Source organism: Pseudopipra pipra, chromosome 4, assembly GCF_036250125.1.
Source record: "Pseudopipra pipra isolate bDixPip1 chromosome 4, bDixPip1.hap1, whole genome shotgun sequence".
NCBI lineage: Eukaryota > Metazoa > Chordata > Aves > Passeriformes > Pipridae > Pseudopipra > Pseudopipra pipra.
Window position 1 is genome coordinate 11,279,868 of NC_087552.1, and position 18,783 is coordinate 11,298,650.

The 18,783-nt window shown below is 47.0% G+C and overlaps 1 protein-coding gene across 1 annotated transcript in view; it reads right to left on the minus strand.

The window, feature by feature from the left end:
• The window catches only part of LOC135412737 (AF4/FMR2 family member 1-like), a 66,636-nt gene extending 63,871 nt beyond the window's left edge, over positions 1–2,765 (minus strand). Inside the window, exons 1-2 of the mRNA XM_064651550.1 lie at positions 2,589–2,765; positions 292–412 (exon numbers count right to left, since the gene is read on the minus strand). Coding sequence (XP_064507620.1) covers positions 292–412; positions 2,589–2,623 — 156 coding nt within the window. The 5' untranslated portion in view covers positions 2,624–2,765. The remainder of the gene's footprint in view (positions 1–291; positions 413–2,588) is intronic.
• Between the last annotated feature and the right edge of the window lie 16,018 nt (positions 2,766–18,783).

Consider the following 18,783-nt stretch of genomic DNA (forward strand, 5'->3'; position numbering starts at 1 on the left):
GCACCTGCAGCCTTCAGGAGCACCAACATCAGATCCACTTTTTATCACCACAGCTGCAGACAGACAGGCAGCCAAGCTGCTCTTGTTCTCCCTCCTGCTACAGGAGACCAACCCCAAGTCCATCGCGCTCTTGCACAGCCAGCAGAGCTTTAAGCACATCCTCTGAGGAACTGAAGTTCAGCAGATGGGAAGATGCTGTGTTTGCCTGTACCATGCTCAAGTCTGCTACACCCCATGCAGAAGGCACAGCTCTCCTTCCTCTCCTTCCCCTCCACACCCCACTGCCATTACCTTGTAGGGTTTTGCAAAGATGGGAGTCTTCCCAGGGAACTGGTCTTTCTCCCCTGGAGCCTCCCGTCTCCTCTTCTCTTGTGCCTCCAGACGAAGCAAGTCTCTGTTCTTCTTGGACAAGCTTTCACAAAGAGAAAGAGAGAGGATGATGAACATCTTACACCAGAGTTATCAACCCCTTTATACTCTGTGCAGAACCCATGGTTGTCAGACAATGCCACATGTCCAGCATGACAGTAATTGGGAAATCCACAGACTGGTTACAGCTGACAAATCAGTTGGGGCAAGCAATTGCTGTCCCACATAGGAATGAGACACACAAGGGACAGCATGCATCTTTCTTAAAAGGTATTTCTATTCCTGATACCAGCCATCAAGAAGGGTGGGAAGAAAAAACTGTCCACCCATTTAATTGTGAAACAAATTGAGAAGCAGTCAACGGGGGTCATAAGCACATGAGCTGGCAGATCCCCTTCCAATGATTGGTCTGAGTTTACTACCATTCTTGTTCTCCTTCAGACTTCTGCCACAACTCTCCAGCTGAGAGGAAAAGGGAATCCACTATTTTGAAGGTGTTGCCACTTTCAAAGACTGAACTTTGCCTACTTCCTAATCAGGCTTGAAAACTCACTCTCTACTTTAAATGGATATTTGGAAAGGCACTGACCTGGGACACACACAGTTCCATTTAAAACAATCCCATAAATTGAATTAGAAAGAAGGTCTCAGAAATTCAGAAAACAGCGGGTCAGATCACCCTGTTCCTCCTCAGCCATATCTGCCAGCACTCAATTCCACCAGCCCCACAGCAAAACACCAGGAAAGCTGTGTCACACGCCCTGCACAGTGACTTCATGGAAAACCAGACCCTTTAAACTACCCCTCATCAATGAAATACTACGGCAAAAGAAGGGAATCTCCTGCTCTAACATTTATGGACATTGGGGAAGGAAAAGCATGCAGGCATAATGGATGCAGGTATCTCTCTCCTTTGTCTCCAGACTTCTGTCAACACACAATTTCTAGATTTGTCTTTTTAAGTGCCCCAGTTTGCAAGGCAAGAGCCTTGTCTTCCCCAGCACTGACATTTTCTGAAATACCACACCAATCGTCACCTCCTGCAAGTTTAAACATCCCTGAAGAAGAGGCAGAGCTGCCTCGTCTCATGCTGAGAGGCTGTTCTTTAAAAGAAATAAGTTGTATCGCACTAGATGACATTCCTAATTCAGACCAGAAGGGTCTGCTGTCTACTGAAACACCCACTTTTTTAAGAGAAGTCTGTACCTTTTTTAATGTAAACTTCCACACCCCTGTGGAGACACCATTTCTGCCCATCGTTCCCCTGCCCAGGGAGGGTGTTTGTCAATTTGCTTTTACCAGCTTTTGAAAACCTGGGCTATGCTGTAACTCAGAACACTGCAGAGTTCCCCCAGGCTCCCTGTTGGGAAGCCAGGCAGAAAGCCTCGGAGATCCACAGTCAGCTCAGGCCTCGTGTGGGTGGGACTGCCCCACATACACCAGTGAACTGGGGCTGTGTCGTGCGGGCCAAGGCGGGAAACCTTCCCCACAGGCACAGCCGGCATGGACCGAGGGCACAGACACACAGACACAGAGACACAGATACAGACACACACAAACACAAACACACAGACACAGACACACATACACACACAAACACACAGACACACACACACACACACACACACAAACATCCCCAGGGAGCGCTGCAGGGCCGACACTCGCTGCGAGAACTCTGCTCACGCCACAGAGATCAAAGACCCTAGAATAACTCCATGGAGATCTCCCCCCACACCACCAAAGATGAGATCCACCACTGAGTTCATGGTGGTAGTTAACTTTTATATGCTTCTTGTCATTATTCCTAGCTTTTCCCACTTCCTTCTGTTTCTCCTTCTTTCTCTCTCTGCCTCTCTTGGACTTAATCCAGTTGAGTTATCGTTTTGGATTCCAACATTTGACCTGGTTTCTGTCTTAATCTCATTTCTGGGTACTTGGGAACTTGAAATCCTCCCCTCATTTAGGGACAGAGGCACACCTGGCCTCTCTGAACCTAAGTGGGTTGGAAGAGCAGGACGTCACCCAGGCCTGGGTCTCTCACAGAAGCTATGAAAATACCAGCATGCTCTGAAGCCACTCTCAGGGACATGACAATCCTGACTTACTTCTCCCCCTCAGGGATTATGATTCTTGCCTTGAGGGGGGAGTATTTTTTTGAAACCATCTCGACACTTGTCACAGCACCTGGGAGGTCAAGATCACACCCAACAAATTCCTACCTCTCGTCGTTCTTCCCCTTGTCTGGGGGTTCCATTGTGAGAGACTCCAGTCTGAGTCAGCCTCTCTAGAAGAGAAAAAACAGATACTCAGCAGGGAAGGGACCATCACATAACAATGGTGCAAGCCACAGAAAGACACAGGCCACTACAGATGGGAATCCTGTCACACCCCCCCTCAGCCTGCAGTTGGAAAGCCTAAGGGACAGACACACACACTCAGAATCATGAAAACCATAACCTTGGCTGCTAAATCAACTGCCTTAAAAGAACAAGGTGCCCACTGGAATGGAAAAACAAAGGAAGGTGGCACAAGCACGTACTGGAAGAAGTCATTCAGGCTTTCTTTCAAACTTCTGTTGGATGGGCCTCACGTTGTCCTAACTTAGGCAGACAGAGATGCACACACACAGAGGACACTTGCTCTGTCACCAGTTTATCCTTAAGGTGGCTATAAAACCTGTGAGCAGTCAGCAGTGACATCTAGATTTCAATAAACAATCCAAGACATTTGCAAATGCCTTTGACAGGACCAGGTTTGCAACCACTGATGCCCCATGGATTTCAGGTTGCGTGGGCCTTATTAACGTGGCATTATTTTTTCTACAACACACAAATGCTTTTGCAACCAAGCTGTGTTTAGGAACAGTCTTTCCTCCCTGATGTCCACTTGCCTGGCTGGACAATTTAGTTAGGATGTCTTTTCTTCTTCTAAAAGCAACTGTTCTAGTCTTTGTTATTGCTTGTTATTTGGGCTTTTTGCTCAAAAAGCTTGAAACAGTTTGTTGCTGCACTCATTTTCAGTCATGTGTGTTGCATCTTTCCCTGCAGCTCCCCACAAACTGATGTTTCAGGGGACTCCAAGATGCCAAGGTTTTCCTTACCAGCTACTGTCCTACGTGACTGTACAGCCACAACCTACAGACGAAAGCAGGCACCCAAGTGGCCCTGACTGGAATTTTTACAAGTGTTTTACAGTGCTGTAGTTGACCAGACCGATTGCTGTATCCCTTAGCTGGATGTAGTGAATTCCTCTCCTTTCTGCCTTTCTCCATCAAGTCACAGGCAAACAGCTGCTCTAATTGAACATGGAAGTTGCTTGGAAACTTGAACCTTATGAACCCAGTCAAGAGCTTCCCTTCCCTTCAACGCTGCCATCACTAACATTGACAGTGTGGGAAAAACTTGATGTCTTTGCAGGCATTCAGTTCTTTGAAGGGACAGCCTGATGGACACTCACAGAAGAGACTGGATTCATGGAACCATAGAACCATAAAATTACAGAACCATAGAATCACAGAACCATAGAATCATAGCATTGTTTTGGTTGGAAGGGGACTAATGATCATCTAGTTCCAACCCCCTTGCCAAGGGCAGGGACACATTTTCCTAGACCAGGTTGCTCAAAGCCCCATCCAGCCTGGCCTTGAAATATTAAAAAATTCTAATGGCCACTGTCATTAAATACATATAATGTACATATTTCTCATTATAATGGCCTTGATTCCTAACACTGGAATAATAACAAATCAAGAGCTTTGGATTCACTTCTGCAATTGGGGATTTTCCACACAGGCTTTACCATCTTCCTCTGCAGTTACTGTCTGAGACAGCTCAACTGTAATTCCAAATAATCCCCGTGCCCAGAGTTGCTTTTGTCACAGATCTGATGGGTCTCCCATCAATCATCTCTTTCTCAGCACCGGGACCTCTTGGCAGCAACCAGGCCCGAACCAAATGGGTTTTGCACTGCCCATATCATCCTCCTTTATGAGGGATTCCATGGCTATCTTACTCCTCAAAGACACTTAGGTTTAAAGCTGAAGCAGCAGCAAGCCCTCCCAGAACCTTCACCTCCACTTGAAATTAATTTGTCCCACTGCAGGCTGGATAATATTAATATTAATATTTAATTTCCCTGGGGAGATGACTTCTTTCAGTGACAATTGTTCTAAGCTTGCAGAGGCAGTAGTGAGATTCCAGATTTCAAACTGATGGAAGGCAGCAGAGTCACAAATACCTGTCCTTTTTTCCCCCCTTCCAGACAAGCCGGGAGTTACTACCTTGCGCAAACAGGCTTTCCAGGCAAGTAATGTCTCACAGAGTGACAGTCCAGATACACACAGGCTTTCTGGACAAGGAATGCCTCACAGAGTGGTGGTCCACACAAACAGAGGCTTTCCAAACACTGAACACCTCACAGAGTGAGGGTCCAGAAAAACACTCGCTTTCCACACAACCAACACCTCTCGGAGCGAGAGCTGCGCTGTGATCCGTGCGGCCGCACACCTCGCAGTGCTGCCGAGGGACGGGCTCTGCCCTTGGCAGGTGCCTGGTTGTCACCTGGATGTCACAATCACAGAACCCTACCGGGGCCCCGCCCACACACCCCACTGGAACGGGGCAACTCGGCACTTCCCAACATCAGGATACAGCACTATTGAAGCAGCAAAATGCCCAGAAGCTGAGAGATTACAACTGGCACGGCAAAGCATTACAGTCACTGCAGGACAACAAGCCGCAGGACCTGCCAAGCTGCTCAGATTCATTTATGGCCCCAAAGCAAGAGGTTGATGTCGGCCACTCACTTTGCAATTAAAGATCACATTGAAAACCTTTTGGGCTTTGATGTTCTGAAAGGTCGAGCCTGGCATCTGCCTCATTGTGACAGGTGCTTTTTTGGTGCAAAGCTCGACCCCAGCCCCAAAAGAAATCGGGAGGCTCTAATGCAGTTACTTCACACAGCACCTACACATCCTGATCCAAAAACTCCTGCTGTGGCACAAAGCACAACTTTTATAATTGATACTAACTTGGAAAGCCACCAGTATTAACTCTGGATTACCAGCACTTAAACACCAACATAGCCCCATGAACAGCTGAAGTCCCCAATCCTGCAAACCTGATGGCTACAAGAGCTTCTCTTTCCTTCCCTTCAACGCTGCCATCCCTAACATTGACTGTGTGGGAAAATCTTGATGTCTGTGCAAGCATTCAGTTCTTTGAAGGGACAGCTTGATGGACACTCACAGAAGACAGAGGATTCATAGAACCATAGAAGCGTAGAACCATAGAATCATAGAATGGTTTTGACTTGAAGGGACCTTAAAGTTCCAACCCCCTTGCCATGGGCAGGGACACCTTTTCCTAGACCAGGTTGCTCAAAGCCCCATCCAGCCTGGCCTTGAAATATTAAAAAATTCTAATGGCCACTGTCATTAAATACATATAATGTACATATTTCTCATTATAATGGCCTTGATTCCTAACACTGGAATAATAACAAATCAAGAACTTTGGATTCACTTCTGCAATTAGGGATTTTCCACACAGGCTTTACCATCTTCCTCTGCAGTTACTGTCTGAGACAGCTCAACTGTAATTCCAAATAATCCCCGTGCCCAGAGTTGCTTTTGCCACAGATCTGATGGGTCTCCCATCAATCATCTCTTTCTCAGCACCGGGACCTTTTGGCAGCACCCAGGCCCGAACCAAAGGGGCTTTGCACTGCCCATATCATCCTCCTTTATGAGGGATTCCATGGCTATCTTACTCCTCAGAGACACTTAGGTTTAAAGCTGAAGCAGCAACAAGCCCTCTTGGAACCTTCCCCTCCACTTGAAATTAATTTGTTCCACTGCACGCTGGATGACATTAATATTAATAATTAGTTTCCCTGGGGAGATGACTTCTTTCAGTGACAATTATTCTCAGCTTGCAGAGGCAGTAGTAAGAATCTGGATTTCAAGCAGTTCCTGTTGATCTATAGTGATGGAAGGCGGCAGAGACAAAAGTACCTGCCCCTTTTCCCTCCCTTCCTGACAAGCAGGGAGTTATTACCTCGCGCAAACAGGTTTTCCAGGCAAGGAATGCCTCACAGAGTGGTGGTCCAGATAGACAGAGGCTTCCCAAAGACTGAACACCACACAGAGTGAGGGTCCAGATAAACACAGGCTTTCCCAAAAAGGAATGCCTCACGCAGGGATGGTCCAGGTAAATATGGTCTTTCTGGACAGTGAACACCTCACAGAGTGAGGGTCCAGATAAACACAGGCTTTCCGAACAAGGAACGCCTTATGCAGTGATGGTCCAGGTAAGTATGGTATTTCTGGACAATGAACACCTCACAGAGTGAGGGTCCAGACAAACAGAGGCTTTCCGAACACTGAACACCTCACAGAATGAGGGTCCAGACAAACACTCGCTTTCCACACAACCAACACCTCTCGGAGCGAGAGCTGCGCTGCGATCCGTGCGGCCGCACACCTCGCAGTGCTGCCGAGGGACGGGCTCTGCCCTTGGCAGGTGCCCGGTTGTCACCTGGATGTCACAATCACAGAACTCTGCCGGGGCCCCGCCCACACACCCCACTGGAACGGGGCAACTCGGCACTTCCCAACATCAGGATACAGCATGTCCCCAAGGCAGGGGCACTGCACAGACCTCAACAGTGCTGAATTCTTCAGAGACTTAATGTGGGAAAATGTTTCTGCACACCAAGTAATGCCACCAGATGGTGAATGAAACATTAAATCATCTCAGTCAAATAGACATAATTAATCTAAAAAGAATCAAAATCAGCACATTGCTGATAAGGTACAAATCATCAATTCCAAGAATTCCTAATTTGTTGCAGAAATCAAGGAAATTATTTGCTCACCTCTCTGGTGAAAAACCAGATGATTTTTTCATGAGGTCTGATTCCTGCAGCTCACTTGCTCTACCTGTCAGCTGCACCATCTTCTTGTACATTTGATTGCACAACAGCTTCTGAGAAAAGAGGGAACCCTCTATCAAATTCCTCTTTAGGACAGCTTTCAACCACAACAGTAACACCATGGTTTGCTTCCAGAAAGTCAACAGCTCCTCCCATTTTTGTGTCGACTGCAAACTTGCTCAGTATGGGGTTGGTGATTGCCCAGCCCTCTCATTTGTCCAGGTCTCTCTGCAGGACCTCCCTGCCCTCCAGGGAGTCGACAGCTCCTCCCAGTTTTGTGTCGTCTGCACACTTGCTTAGTATCCCTTCCAGCTCTGCGTCCAAGTCATTTATGAAGGTGTGGAAGAGCACTGGGCCCAAGATGGAGCCCTGTGGAACCCCCCTAGTGACTCCCTGTTCATGTGCTTCTGAGGCAAAAGGAGGGAAAGATATGGCTGGGTCAGGGGAGGAGAAATAAATGACAAGATTTCTCAGGTTTCTAAGAGAACTTCAGAATTGCCAGTAGATTGGTTTACATCAGCTGTGCTCTGCATGTGCTCCATGCAGGGAGGCAGCAGTTCCTCTTAAGACATCAAGAAACTGGTCTCCCCCTGTAGCAGCCCATACCCTCGGCACCAGAAATGCTGCACAGGCAGAGGGGGCCCCAAACCAGCCGTGTTTCTCGTCTGCACCTTGCTTGTGTCTCGCCAGTGAAGGCACAGGTTCCTCCAGGAGTGCGAGACGATGATGCCAAAGGACAAGGGGGAACACTTTCGGGTTAGGCACCTCAGAGTTTGATTCTGCTGTTAGTAAGGGTTATTTGATTGACAGACTCTGGAAAGGAAGCAGAGGGCAAAAAGTGTCTGATGATGCAGCAAAGATGGCAAGGGGACACCTGAACAACGCCAGGGTCTGGCTGTTGGGAAGGGCTGTGGTCACCGTGGAGCCTGGAGGGCTGCCGGGAAAGGGGATGGGGCCGCAGCCATGGGACTGGCACCGCAGCGACCCTGGGGCTGAGGGCGCCTGTGAGAAACCAAATCCCGCCTGGCACACCGGCTGTACTGCAGCCTCGGGATCAGGAAGCTTATGGGATGGTACAGCTGATGGGTGGTAGGAGCATACAGAACATGCCAGTTTTCTGTGGTTTTCATAAATCCAGGGCATTTCTGTGTGTCCTTGTGATGTCCCCTATGGCACAGTGCAGTAAGGGGCAGGGATGGGAAGAGATGAAACCTGAAAGTCTTTCATGGAAAAACACCCTGTTCTTTCCAGCCAGATCAATGACTTCCCTTCATGAACTTGGATAATTTGACTTATACCACATTATTTTGAAGATGAACTGACATAACTGGACTCTAGTTCAGTAAATCTCAAACTTACCTTGCTTAGAGTCATGGAACAAAATTACTTCCTTATAAACCAGCATTTTTTTTTTGCTAACATGAATAGGGAAGGCTGGGGAAGGAAAACGTGAATTCTGATCCTTGATCTCCTTGAAATCCTACAAGTATAGCTATGGTATATTTCAAATAACTGCCCTACCAAGGGAAAATGTCTTCTATTATTCAAACTCTTGATATCTGATTTCAATTTATGACTAAATATTTATATTTATGTCTAAATGTTCTGCGTAGCTGAATAACAAGGCATCTGTGTATATTAAACCTGGTGACTGAGGGGAGTAAGCAACAGTGATACACAACTCAGAGGATGATCAAATCATTAGCTGATTTGAGCAGTGGACTGTAATAGATGCAAGTATTTTGAGTGCTTGTCGTATATCCATATGATCCTAATGCTGGCAACCTGTGGAACGTGATGCATGGGAAACTAGTGCAAAGTGCTGATTTATTTTATGCTAATGTATAATAGTCTGTCTTGTTTGAATTAAATCGTAAAGCAGAAAAAATCATCCAGCCAAACCCAAACCTATGGAGTTTCATTGAAACAGTCAGTGGTCTCTTTTTGTAAAAATTAGACAATGTTCACAGTGATTACACAGGTGATCTTAAAGGATGATGAATCCAAAATGTATGGAAACTTACTTTCAATTGCTAGCAGCAAAACTTCTTAGGAACCCCTTGTTTTCCTTATGAAATACAGACTCCAGTAGTTCTTCAATATGTTAATAAAAAACTCTAACTCTGTAATGACCCCACTTATTTCTCAATGTGGTTGAGATGTGTGTCTGTATACATGTGCTGTGTTGACTATGAGATAAACTGCATATTTAGAGATTTACAGCTCCTAATGCTTTGAGGGTGCTGGAGAGGAGGGGTTGATTTGAAATAATTTTCTTTTTTCTTATACTCTATGAGGTGTCAGAAATCTGCTGGGATAGTAGTCTAACAACATTTTGGTTCTCTTTACTGTCTTTTGAAGATCTGCCAAGGTTCTTGCAAAATGTTTCTTTCTATCTGTTGCTAACCTCACAGTGTTTTTGCCTGCCCAGGTGGGAAAACACTGGCTGGCTTGGTTGTGTGATGGTCCACAGCCTGTCTGCACAGGGGTGCGGGTGTGTCAGGACAGTTTGGAGGTGGCAGGCAGGGCAGATCCTCACAGACTCATAATGCTGCTTTCAGAAGACACTTGACTTCAGTAGCACTGCTTCTGTAGAAACTGGCACTTTCTGGATGTATTTTGTTTGATTTGTGTTAGATTGTAGTTTGAGTGGTACGGAAGTATGAAGACCTTTGCTCTCACAGAGTTCACTGGAGAGACTCCTGTTGATGTCAGTGAATTTGGATTTGGGGTTAGGACCATATATGCAAATACACCTACTCTTCTCCTGCCCAAGCTCATGACATTCACTGGGAAGACAAGTATGTGCTTAAATGAGTATGTTCTGCCAGGTTTTTTATAGACATTGTAAACACTATCAAATTTGCATATAAAATATATAGAAATGTAATTGAAGAAAGGAAGTCCACACTGTATTACACATCCGTGAAGCTGATCTGGTGGGCATGTAGAGATTTTAAAAATTGCTAAACATGACATAAAACAAATATAAATTATAAAAGCAATATTTCTATATTCACATATTCCTTTATATTTTTGAAGTAATTCATAGAAAGAAGGTGGTAAGAATTTGCAAAAATTACATTTTAAAATTATTTTCTGAAACTGAGTCATGGAGTGAGATGCTTATCAGTGCACTCCAAATGCATTTATTAACCCCAAGAAAGGAAGCCATTGTAGAGTGAAGTTAAAACAACCCACACTGGAGGGCAGCATTGGCTGCTAGAATTACAGTCAGTTCTTGTTAACCCAGAAGGGTTTCTGCAACCTGGGTTTTGGAAAGGCTGGGTGTGACATATACAGACATACGCCTCTCATGTTTGGACCTCATATATAAGAATTAATTTTTTTCCCTTCAGGAGGAACTTCGATGTGAGCATTGTCTTTGTTTATGGCAGTATCCAAAAGATTTTTGTGAAATGTGGCTGTATGAGTCAACATAGGCAGGCAGCTGGAACAACAACAATACCAAGACTGAAATGCAAAGAGTAAATTTATTTCATTATCTCACTAACCAGAGGATCCTGAAGCAACACCCAAGGAGAGACACACGAGTGGGAATGCAGGCACTCTCAGGCTTAGTCTATGCTAGTGCATGGTGGGCCTGCTGTTTGCACCACTGTATGGAGGGCCCATGCACATGTAGTTGAGTACCATGCTGTGATCTCCTCTGTGCATTTTTATGATCTCTGAGCTTTGATCTTCTCTCTCCCAAAACAGGGAGCTCAAGCACGCCCATGAGAGTGCCTCCAAGTCTCTCAAAACACCTACACTATCTCTACACAGAAATTCTACTTCTCAGTACAGGCAGAGGATAAACAGCAGGAGGCATAATATGTGGGGTGTCCCACACTGTTATTCTCCAGGCCTTGGCATTCCCAGCTGCAAGGTCACTTGAGCGCACCTGCCATCCTCCTCGCCATTCTTCCGCTTTCAACCCTTTCCTCCCAGCATTCCACCCCCCCGCTCAAGAGACCACTGCTGCTGGGGCCAGAAGTGTAGGACAGGGTGATTTGAAGAGGCACTTAATGGAGCATGTAGGAAAAAAAGAACAAATATATAATGCTCTAAGGTAAATGTCCCAGTCCTCCTGTCAGGCAGTTAAACCACTCAGCTAACCAGGCACCACCAATAGGTTCCTTAGTCGATGTTATGAAGTTATGCACCTCGATGTCAAATGTTGCTCTCAGTGCAGCTGATTCAGCAGTGGTGTTGAAGCAGCACATGCTGTCAAACTCAGAACAGTGTATGTGGTGTTGAGACAGGAGGTAGTTCATCAGCACCTGATCTGGTTGAGGTTCCCAGGTGTAGTGGAGTTACTTCCACATGCAGGGCAACAATTGCCTTTGATGTCCAGTTTAAACATCAGGTGAAGGGACACCTCAGGTGCTGTATATTTGCTATGTGGAGAAGAAAAAGGAAAAAAGTTACCACTCACAAGTGTTTACACAGTAATCCTGCAGAAATTTATCAAGAGTATGTGCATGTAGTATAAGTTTACAAAGCAACACGAGCCAACCTGTGATAAGGAAGGAAAACAGGAGGATCATCTCCTTCCAGTAATACATACACCATTGCCCCAGCTCCTTCAGCTAAAATTACTCCAGGCCTGGTAGTGTGAGTTGGGGTGATTGCCCACACAGATTGAAGAGGTTTGGTTTGCGCATTTTCAAGTTGAATTTCAATTTGATGATGGGTTCGTGGCACCAATAACAGAGTTCCAATGCTGTCCCCCCTGGATAAGTCCCAGGTATTTGTTGAAGACACCTGAAATACAAGAACTCAAGAATCTGACGTTAACAAAAGATGTAGCATAAGGGCAAGGGCTGGAGTACAGAACCATACTGCACTGTCAGGAGTTATTACATGAATTTTCATATCTAGACTAACAGGCTGTGGTCCCACCACACAATCCATTGGCACAAAAGCTTCTATTTCTCCTGTAGTTAATATTTTGGGAGAGACACCATCTGGAAAAACCTCAGTCCTCACCATGTTTTGTACTGAAGGTGATGTGATAGGATCATAAGGTGTTTAATTATGAATATTCCAATTGTTTAACTAAAAAACTGCTTTAGTAAGGTGTGAACTCCACTGTTGTAAAGTTTTAGTACTAGTTAACTTTTTCAATTGTTTCTTCAGCATCCCATTCATTCTTTTGAGCAGTCCATCACAGAATCAATTTGGTTGGAAAAGACCTCTGTGATCATCAGTCCAACATATGACGTAATGCCTCCTTGTCAACTAGACTGTTGCACTGAGTGCCATATCCAGTCTCTTCTTAAATATCTACAGGGACAGTGCCACCACCACCTCCCTGTGCAGTCCATTCCTCTCTGGTACTGTGCATGTGCCACTCTTCATTTTTTACAAAGTATGACCTTATAACAAGTTGCTTCATCACAGTGGGCCACTCTGATCCATTCCATTCCAATTCCAATTCCCAAATCCCAATTTGGATTGGGAATTTCTTCCTAAAGTCCAACCTAAATCTCCCCTGGTGCCGCTTAAGACTGTGCCCTCTTGTCCTATTGCTGCCTGCCTGGTGAGTTGTAGAGAGTGATGAGGTCTCACCTGAGCCTCCTCCTCCTCTTCTCCAGGCTAAGCAACATCAGCTCCCTCAGCTACTCCTCACAGGACTTGTGCTCCAGACCTTTCACCGGCTCCATTGCCCTTGTCTGGACACACTCCAGCACCTCAACATTTGAGGGGCAGAGCCCAGAACTGGACACAGCACTCGAAGTGCAGCCTACAGTGCTGACTACAGGGGAAGAATCACTTCCCTAGTCCTGCTGGGCACACTATGCCTGATCCAGGCCAGGATGCCATTGGCCTTCTTGGCCACCTCAGCACACACTGGCTGATATTCAGCCTGCTGTCAGTGAGTAACCCCAGGTCTCTTTCTGCCTGGCTGCCCTCCAGTCACTCTGTCCCCAACCTGTATTGCTGCGAGGGGTTGTTGTGGCCAAAGTGCAGGACCCGGCACTTGGCCTTGTTGAACCTCATACCCTTGGCCTTGGCCCATTCATCCAGCCTGTCCATAGCCCTCTGCAGAGCCCTCCTACCCTCCAGCAAGTTGACACTCCCACCCCCCCCATTACCATCTACAAATTTGCTAATGGCAGACTCGATCCCCTCATCCAAATTATCAATAAAGACGTTAAACAGGACTGAGCTGAACACTGATCCCTGGGGGACACCAGTTGTGACTGGCCACCAACTGGATGCTGTGCAGGGAGGTTCCTGAGCCCAAGGACACCCAAGCAGCAGCCCTGCCCCACACCCAGACAGGGCAGCTCTTGGCAGCCAATTAGGCGAGCAAGGGGCAATGCCAGGACCATCTGCAGGAAATTTAAACGGCTCCAGGGAGCGCAGCAAACACAGGCATGGCATGGCAGTTCACACAGGTAGAGTGAGTAGGAAGGGCACAGCCACCCTCCTGGCTCCTCGTGGTGGGTTCTGTGTTAGGTTTGGGTGTGGTGGTTTTGGTGGGTTTTTTGGTTGATTTTGGTTTTTCCCCCCCCCAACTTGTCCAGATCCAGCAATGGTTTACAAAAGGTCAAAAGCCATTGCTGCTGCTGCTAGCAGGAGTGTGGTTGGTAACGCAGACAGAGTGGGGTGGGGTGGTGGGCAAAGGGGAATAGCCAGTCTTGTCCCAGGCTTTGAGCCCAGTTTTGGACATTACAGCCACTAGAATGTGTTCTTTGGTCACTCTATTTGATGCAGGTATTGAGGAGGCGTTTGTGAGAGAATCAAAGCCCCTGTCTCTGGGCACGGCTTTTGGATGATGTGAGGGAGAGGTTCATTTACAGAGATTCCTTGCAGGCACCCAATTATGCAAAGGGCTGGAAGACCATAGAGGAGGGGATCCTATGCCTGAGGGAAATGGCACTGGAAAGGAAAGGCAACCCACCAACAATCTGACAGGGTTAAGTGTACAGCACAGATGTGGTGGAGCTTCACACGTATGGGGCCATCCGCACAAGCCAGTTACCTGACATCATTGCTGGCTGGGGAGAAGCAAGAGCCAGTGATGTCTGTAATAAATAAACTTTGGTTGTATGACAGTATGATCAAAGAACCACTACAGGCCTGCATCTCCACTGCAGAGACTTTGATTAAGGACCTCAAGACACTAACAACAGAGGTGAAAGATAAACAGGAGAGACTGAAAGAGAGGATTGAGGGAAACAGTTTCCATATGGCACCAGTGAGAACCAGATGCCCCCCAGCTAGAGAGCGGACAGACCTCACGAACCGAGTTATGGTATTTCCTGGCTGACCATGGAGAAGACATGGGACGGTGAGACAGGAAACCTACCCATGTCCTAGCACCCTGAGTACAAGAGTTGCAAGAGAGAGGAAAAGGGAAGTCCATGAAAGTGAGTGCAGTACTGGTAACCTGTGGGCAGGGATCTAACCCACTAGAAGGTACCTCCTATCAGTATTCACAAGAGAAAAATGGACTTGCAGAAACACCCCATTGTGACTGGTCCAGATGCCCCATGTATCCTGGGCATTGACTACCTCAGGAACGGGTATTTCAAAGACCCCGAGGGACATAGATGGGTTTTTGGAATAGCTGCTGTGGAGACAGAGGTGACTAAGAAGTTGAATTCATTACTGGACCTCTCAGAGAACCCTTCTGCTATGGGATTGTTGAAGGTTGAGGAACAAAAAGTGCCAATTGCCACAACAATAGTGCATCACCGGCAGTACTGGACAAACCGAGACTCTGTGATCCCCATCCATAAGATGATCTGTGAGCTGGAGAGCCAAGGGGTGATCAGCAAGACCCATTTACCCTTCAACAGCCTCATCTGGCCCGTGCATAAGTCTAACAGAGAATGGAGATTGACTGTGGACTATCGTGGCTTGAATGAAGCCACCCCACCGCTGAGCGCTGCTGTTCCAGACATGTTGGAGCTCCAGTATGAGCTGGAGTCCAAGACAGCAAAGTGGTATGCCACTACTGACATTGCAAATGCATTCTTCTCCATTCCCTTAGCAGCACAGTGCAGGCTGCAGTTTGCTTTCACCTGGAGGGTTGTGCAGTACACTTGGAACCGACTGCCCCAGGGGTGGAAACACAGTCCCACCATCTGCCACGGACTGATCCAGGCTATGCTAGAGAAGGCTGAGGCTCCAGAAGACCTGCAGTACATTGATGACATCATTGTATGGGGGGACCCAGCAGAGGAGGTCTCTGAGAAAGGAAAGAAAATCATCCAGATTCTCCTGGGAGCCAGTGCGGTTTACTGGGAGCTCTTAAGTAAAGCCTTCCTGCACATCTGCATCCATGCCATTGGCATTCATTTATTTACCATGTCCAAAGTCAGATCAAGAAGCACATTCCTGAAAGTGGCTCAATCCGTCATGCATGGAAAATACTTGGAAGTGGAAAAAGCCCTGAAAGATTCATTCTGTTATGCCAAGAATAATAGGCAATGAAGCAGGGCGATGATGAAAGCGAAAACTCCATCAAACATCATTCCACCTCAAGCCCCCAAAACAGGAAGAAGAAGCCCTCCATACAGAAAAGCCCCATAATATTCTGTCCTTTTAAAATGCAGCAGATAGAGCAAGTGAGCATTTTGTTTACAGATATTGTCAGCTTCACAAAAATAAGCGCCAACAAATCAGCCCACATGCTGGTGGGACTCCTGAACGACCTCTTTGGATCATCTGTGTGAGGACACTAAATGTGAGAAGATCACCACCTAGCAAAGGTGTAGTGGTTTGGATCTTGTTTTCCCCCAGAGGCTAAGAAAAGTGGTAGACCCCAAGGGGTGGAAACCCCTGGAAGTTTTGAAGTTCTGCCCAATGGGCGCTCCTGCAAAAATGTCAACATCCCACAAGCTCACCAGAAGAGATGAGTTGTAGTTTGGTTGTTGGAGAGGTGGCCATGTTGTAGAGCCACGAGGAAGGGGCTCAGAGCCCCACAGGGGGGCTTTGGCCCCCAGCCCCCAGTGGGGGCCTGTGGGGACCTGGAACAGCATAAAGCTGGGCTAGGTGCCTGTAGTTATGCCGGGAGATGTTTTCTCCATGGGCGCAGAGCAGCAGCCGGCACTGACCAGAGAAACGGTGGCAGAGAGCCAGGACTGATAAGAACTGAACCGAAGAAGCAACAAAGACATGCAGCACCAGAGAAAGGACTCCTGCAAGGAGAGCCGAGAGACAGAGTTCTGGGGGTAAGAACTGTACCAGACCCCCTCCCCAAACTCCTTTGAGACCTCTTGGAAAAGAGGGACATGGACTCCTATTTTGGAGAAGAGTTTTAGGCATGCAGCACCAGAGAGAGAGAGAGAGGAGCTAAGAAGATCAAAAGACGTCACAGACCGGGATGGCCAGATGGAATGCAGAGGGGGTGACCTTGGCTTTTTCTCCCTCGCACTGCTGCCAAGGTGGCAGCCTGAGACAGCAGAGCACAGAGGCCCTGCAAGGAACTTGAATCTCCTGGAGATACCAGACCGTCACGAAGACCCCCCTGTGTCTTTGTGATATGACGTGGTGAAACAACCTTGTCTGGGGTTACGAAGCCCACGGAAAACCCCTCGGTTGGAGGCGATGGGGCCGAGGGAGCTTGGATACCTCCCTCGTGAGTGCTGGCAGAAAGCCAGCCACAGATGCTGCATGCATGAGAAGAAGAAACCTGCTGCCTTAGAAGATGCTCCTGCTGTTCAGAGACTGGAAGGGATCTGTCCTTCTTTCCCTCCTGGACTTTAATTTGGAGGGGAGAAGAGATCTGATCCACTGTAAATACTATATGTCATGGTAGAGATAGTTGTGCTCGTGTGTATAATGTATTGTAGTATTTATTTGTACAGTCATTGTAATATATTCCCTTTCCCCCACTTTGAGTCTGGCGTGTTTTGTCTGGAAAAACCCATCTCACATTAGGTTGAGATGTGGGAGGGGGAATGGAGCTAGGGGATTGGATTTTGGGGCTATCTCAAACCATGACAAAAGGCTACATGGTTGGTCAACACTAGAGGCTCCATCAATCGAGCCAGCCCGGCCTGATCAGAGTCCCTTCACATCAATGAGATAAGAAAACAAATAGTAACAGCAACAATACTGATGACAGAGGGTATAAAAAATGACCAATTCACATGGAAACTCCCTGACAATAGAAAATACCAGACGTCTTCCTCTGTCATGCTTACTGGGCAGGACCAGAACCTCTCCCTGGAAGAGACTCTCTTCTCCCCTCAGCCAGCAGTGACATGAGGTGGTATAGAATAACCTCAGGTAGCCCCCTCCTGGCTACTGCAAAAATTGACCCTATTTTCCGTGAGGGTAACCATGTCTGGTACTGTAACTGCAGGTGTGGGGGGGTGACTTTATTCAATTCTCTGTAATAACAGTCATTCTCCAAAAGCAATCTGATTTTTGAATTAGGACAAATAGGATTGTTAAAAGCAGTCATGGTTTCTCTGACAATTCTCACTTATTGGAGTTGCCTGAATCATTTGAGTAATTTCCTCTTCCCCCCCGGAATGTGATACTGCTTTGCATTTACCACCTTGGAGGCCCTGTTAGTGTGACAGGATCCAACTTCGGGAACCTACACAAAACAGTTACAGACTGAGTGGCAAATCCTGCTTGCAGAGTCCCAAAACAGAAACACCCATTCAGGGTTTCAACTGTTCACCCTGCCAGCAGATCAATGCCCAAGATATATGCTTTGACTTGGGCAATTAACACCTTTGTGACAAATGGGGTGGCATCTCCTATCATTAAAGTAACTCTAGGTTGGAGGGCCGGGCTGGAACTGCCCCCCAAGCCACAGATCTGGGAATTCTCTTCATTAGGAGTAATATCCCTATGTAAAACAGTAAATTCTATGCCTGTATCAGTCACCAGAGCTTACATATGCGGAGTTCCTCCACTCTATAGTTAGAGGAACATAAGGGGGGTCATTCCCCCCTTACTCCCCCCTCAGGTGAGAGACTACAGTGGCGGCAATTTGGGGGGACCCACCAACCTGCTACTCCTGCTAGTTTGGCATTTGCCAGGAGTTGCAGTGCTTTGAGGGGGCAGGAAGGATGGGGGATATGCGGGAATTTTTTTTTCTTAGGCACTAACTTTTGCCAGCGGCAAAACATTTCTGGTATGGCAATTCCATCTATTTCTGACTTCGGAACACTGACTTGAACAAGGTCACTCCACATGTGTTTCCTTGTCACCTGTGAGGTGTCCCTTTTTGGCTTTGCTGGCTTATTTTCTGTCACTCCCCACCCACCTAGCTCTAAGATCATCTCCCCAGTATCTTGCAAGGCAATTGTTAAGGCACCTATGTTACCGGTAGCGTGCACGACTGTTGGTATAACCAGGGGTTTCAATTTATCAGGCGCCCCTTGGGCAAACTTTATTTTGATATCTCTCGTTAGTGGTGTCTTGTCAGGGTTAGACCCTGTGGGCAGAGCATGAGCCGCTCCCATCTGCCGCAGTGAAGTAACACCTTCATCCAGTGTACAC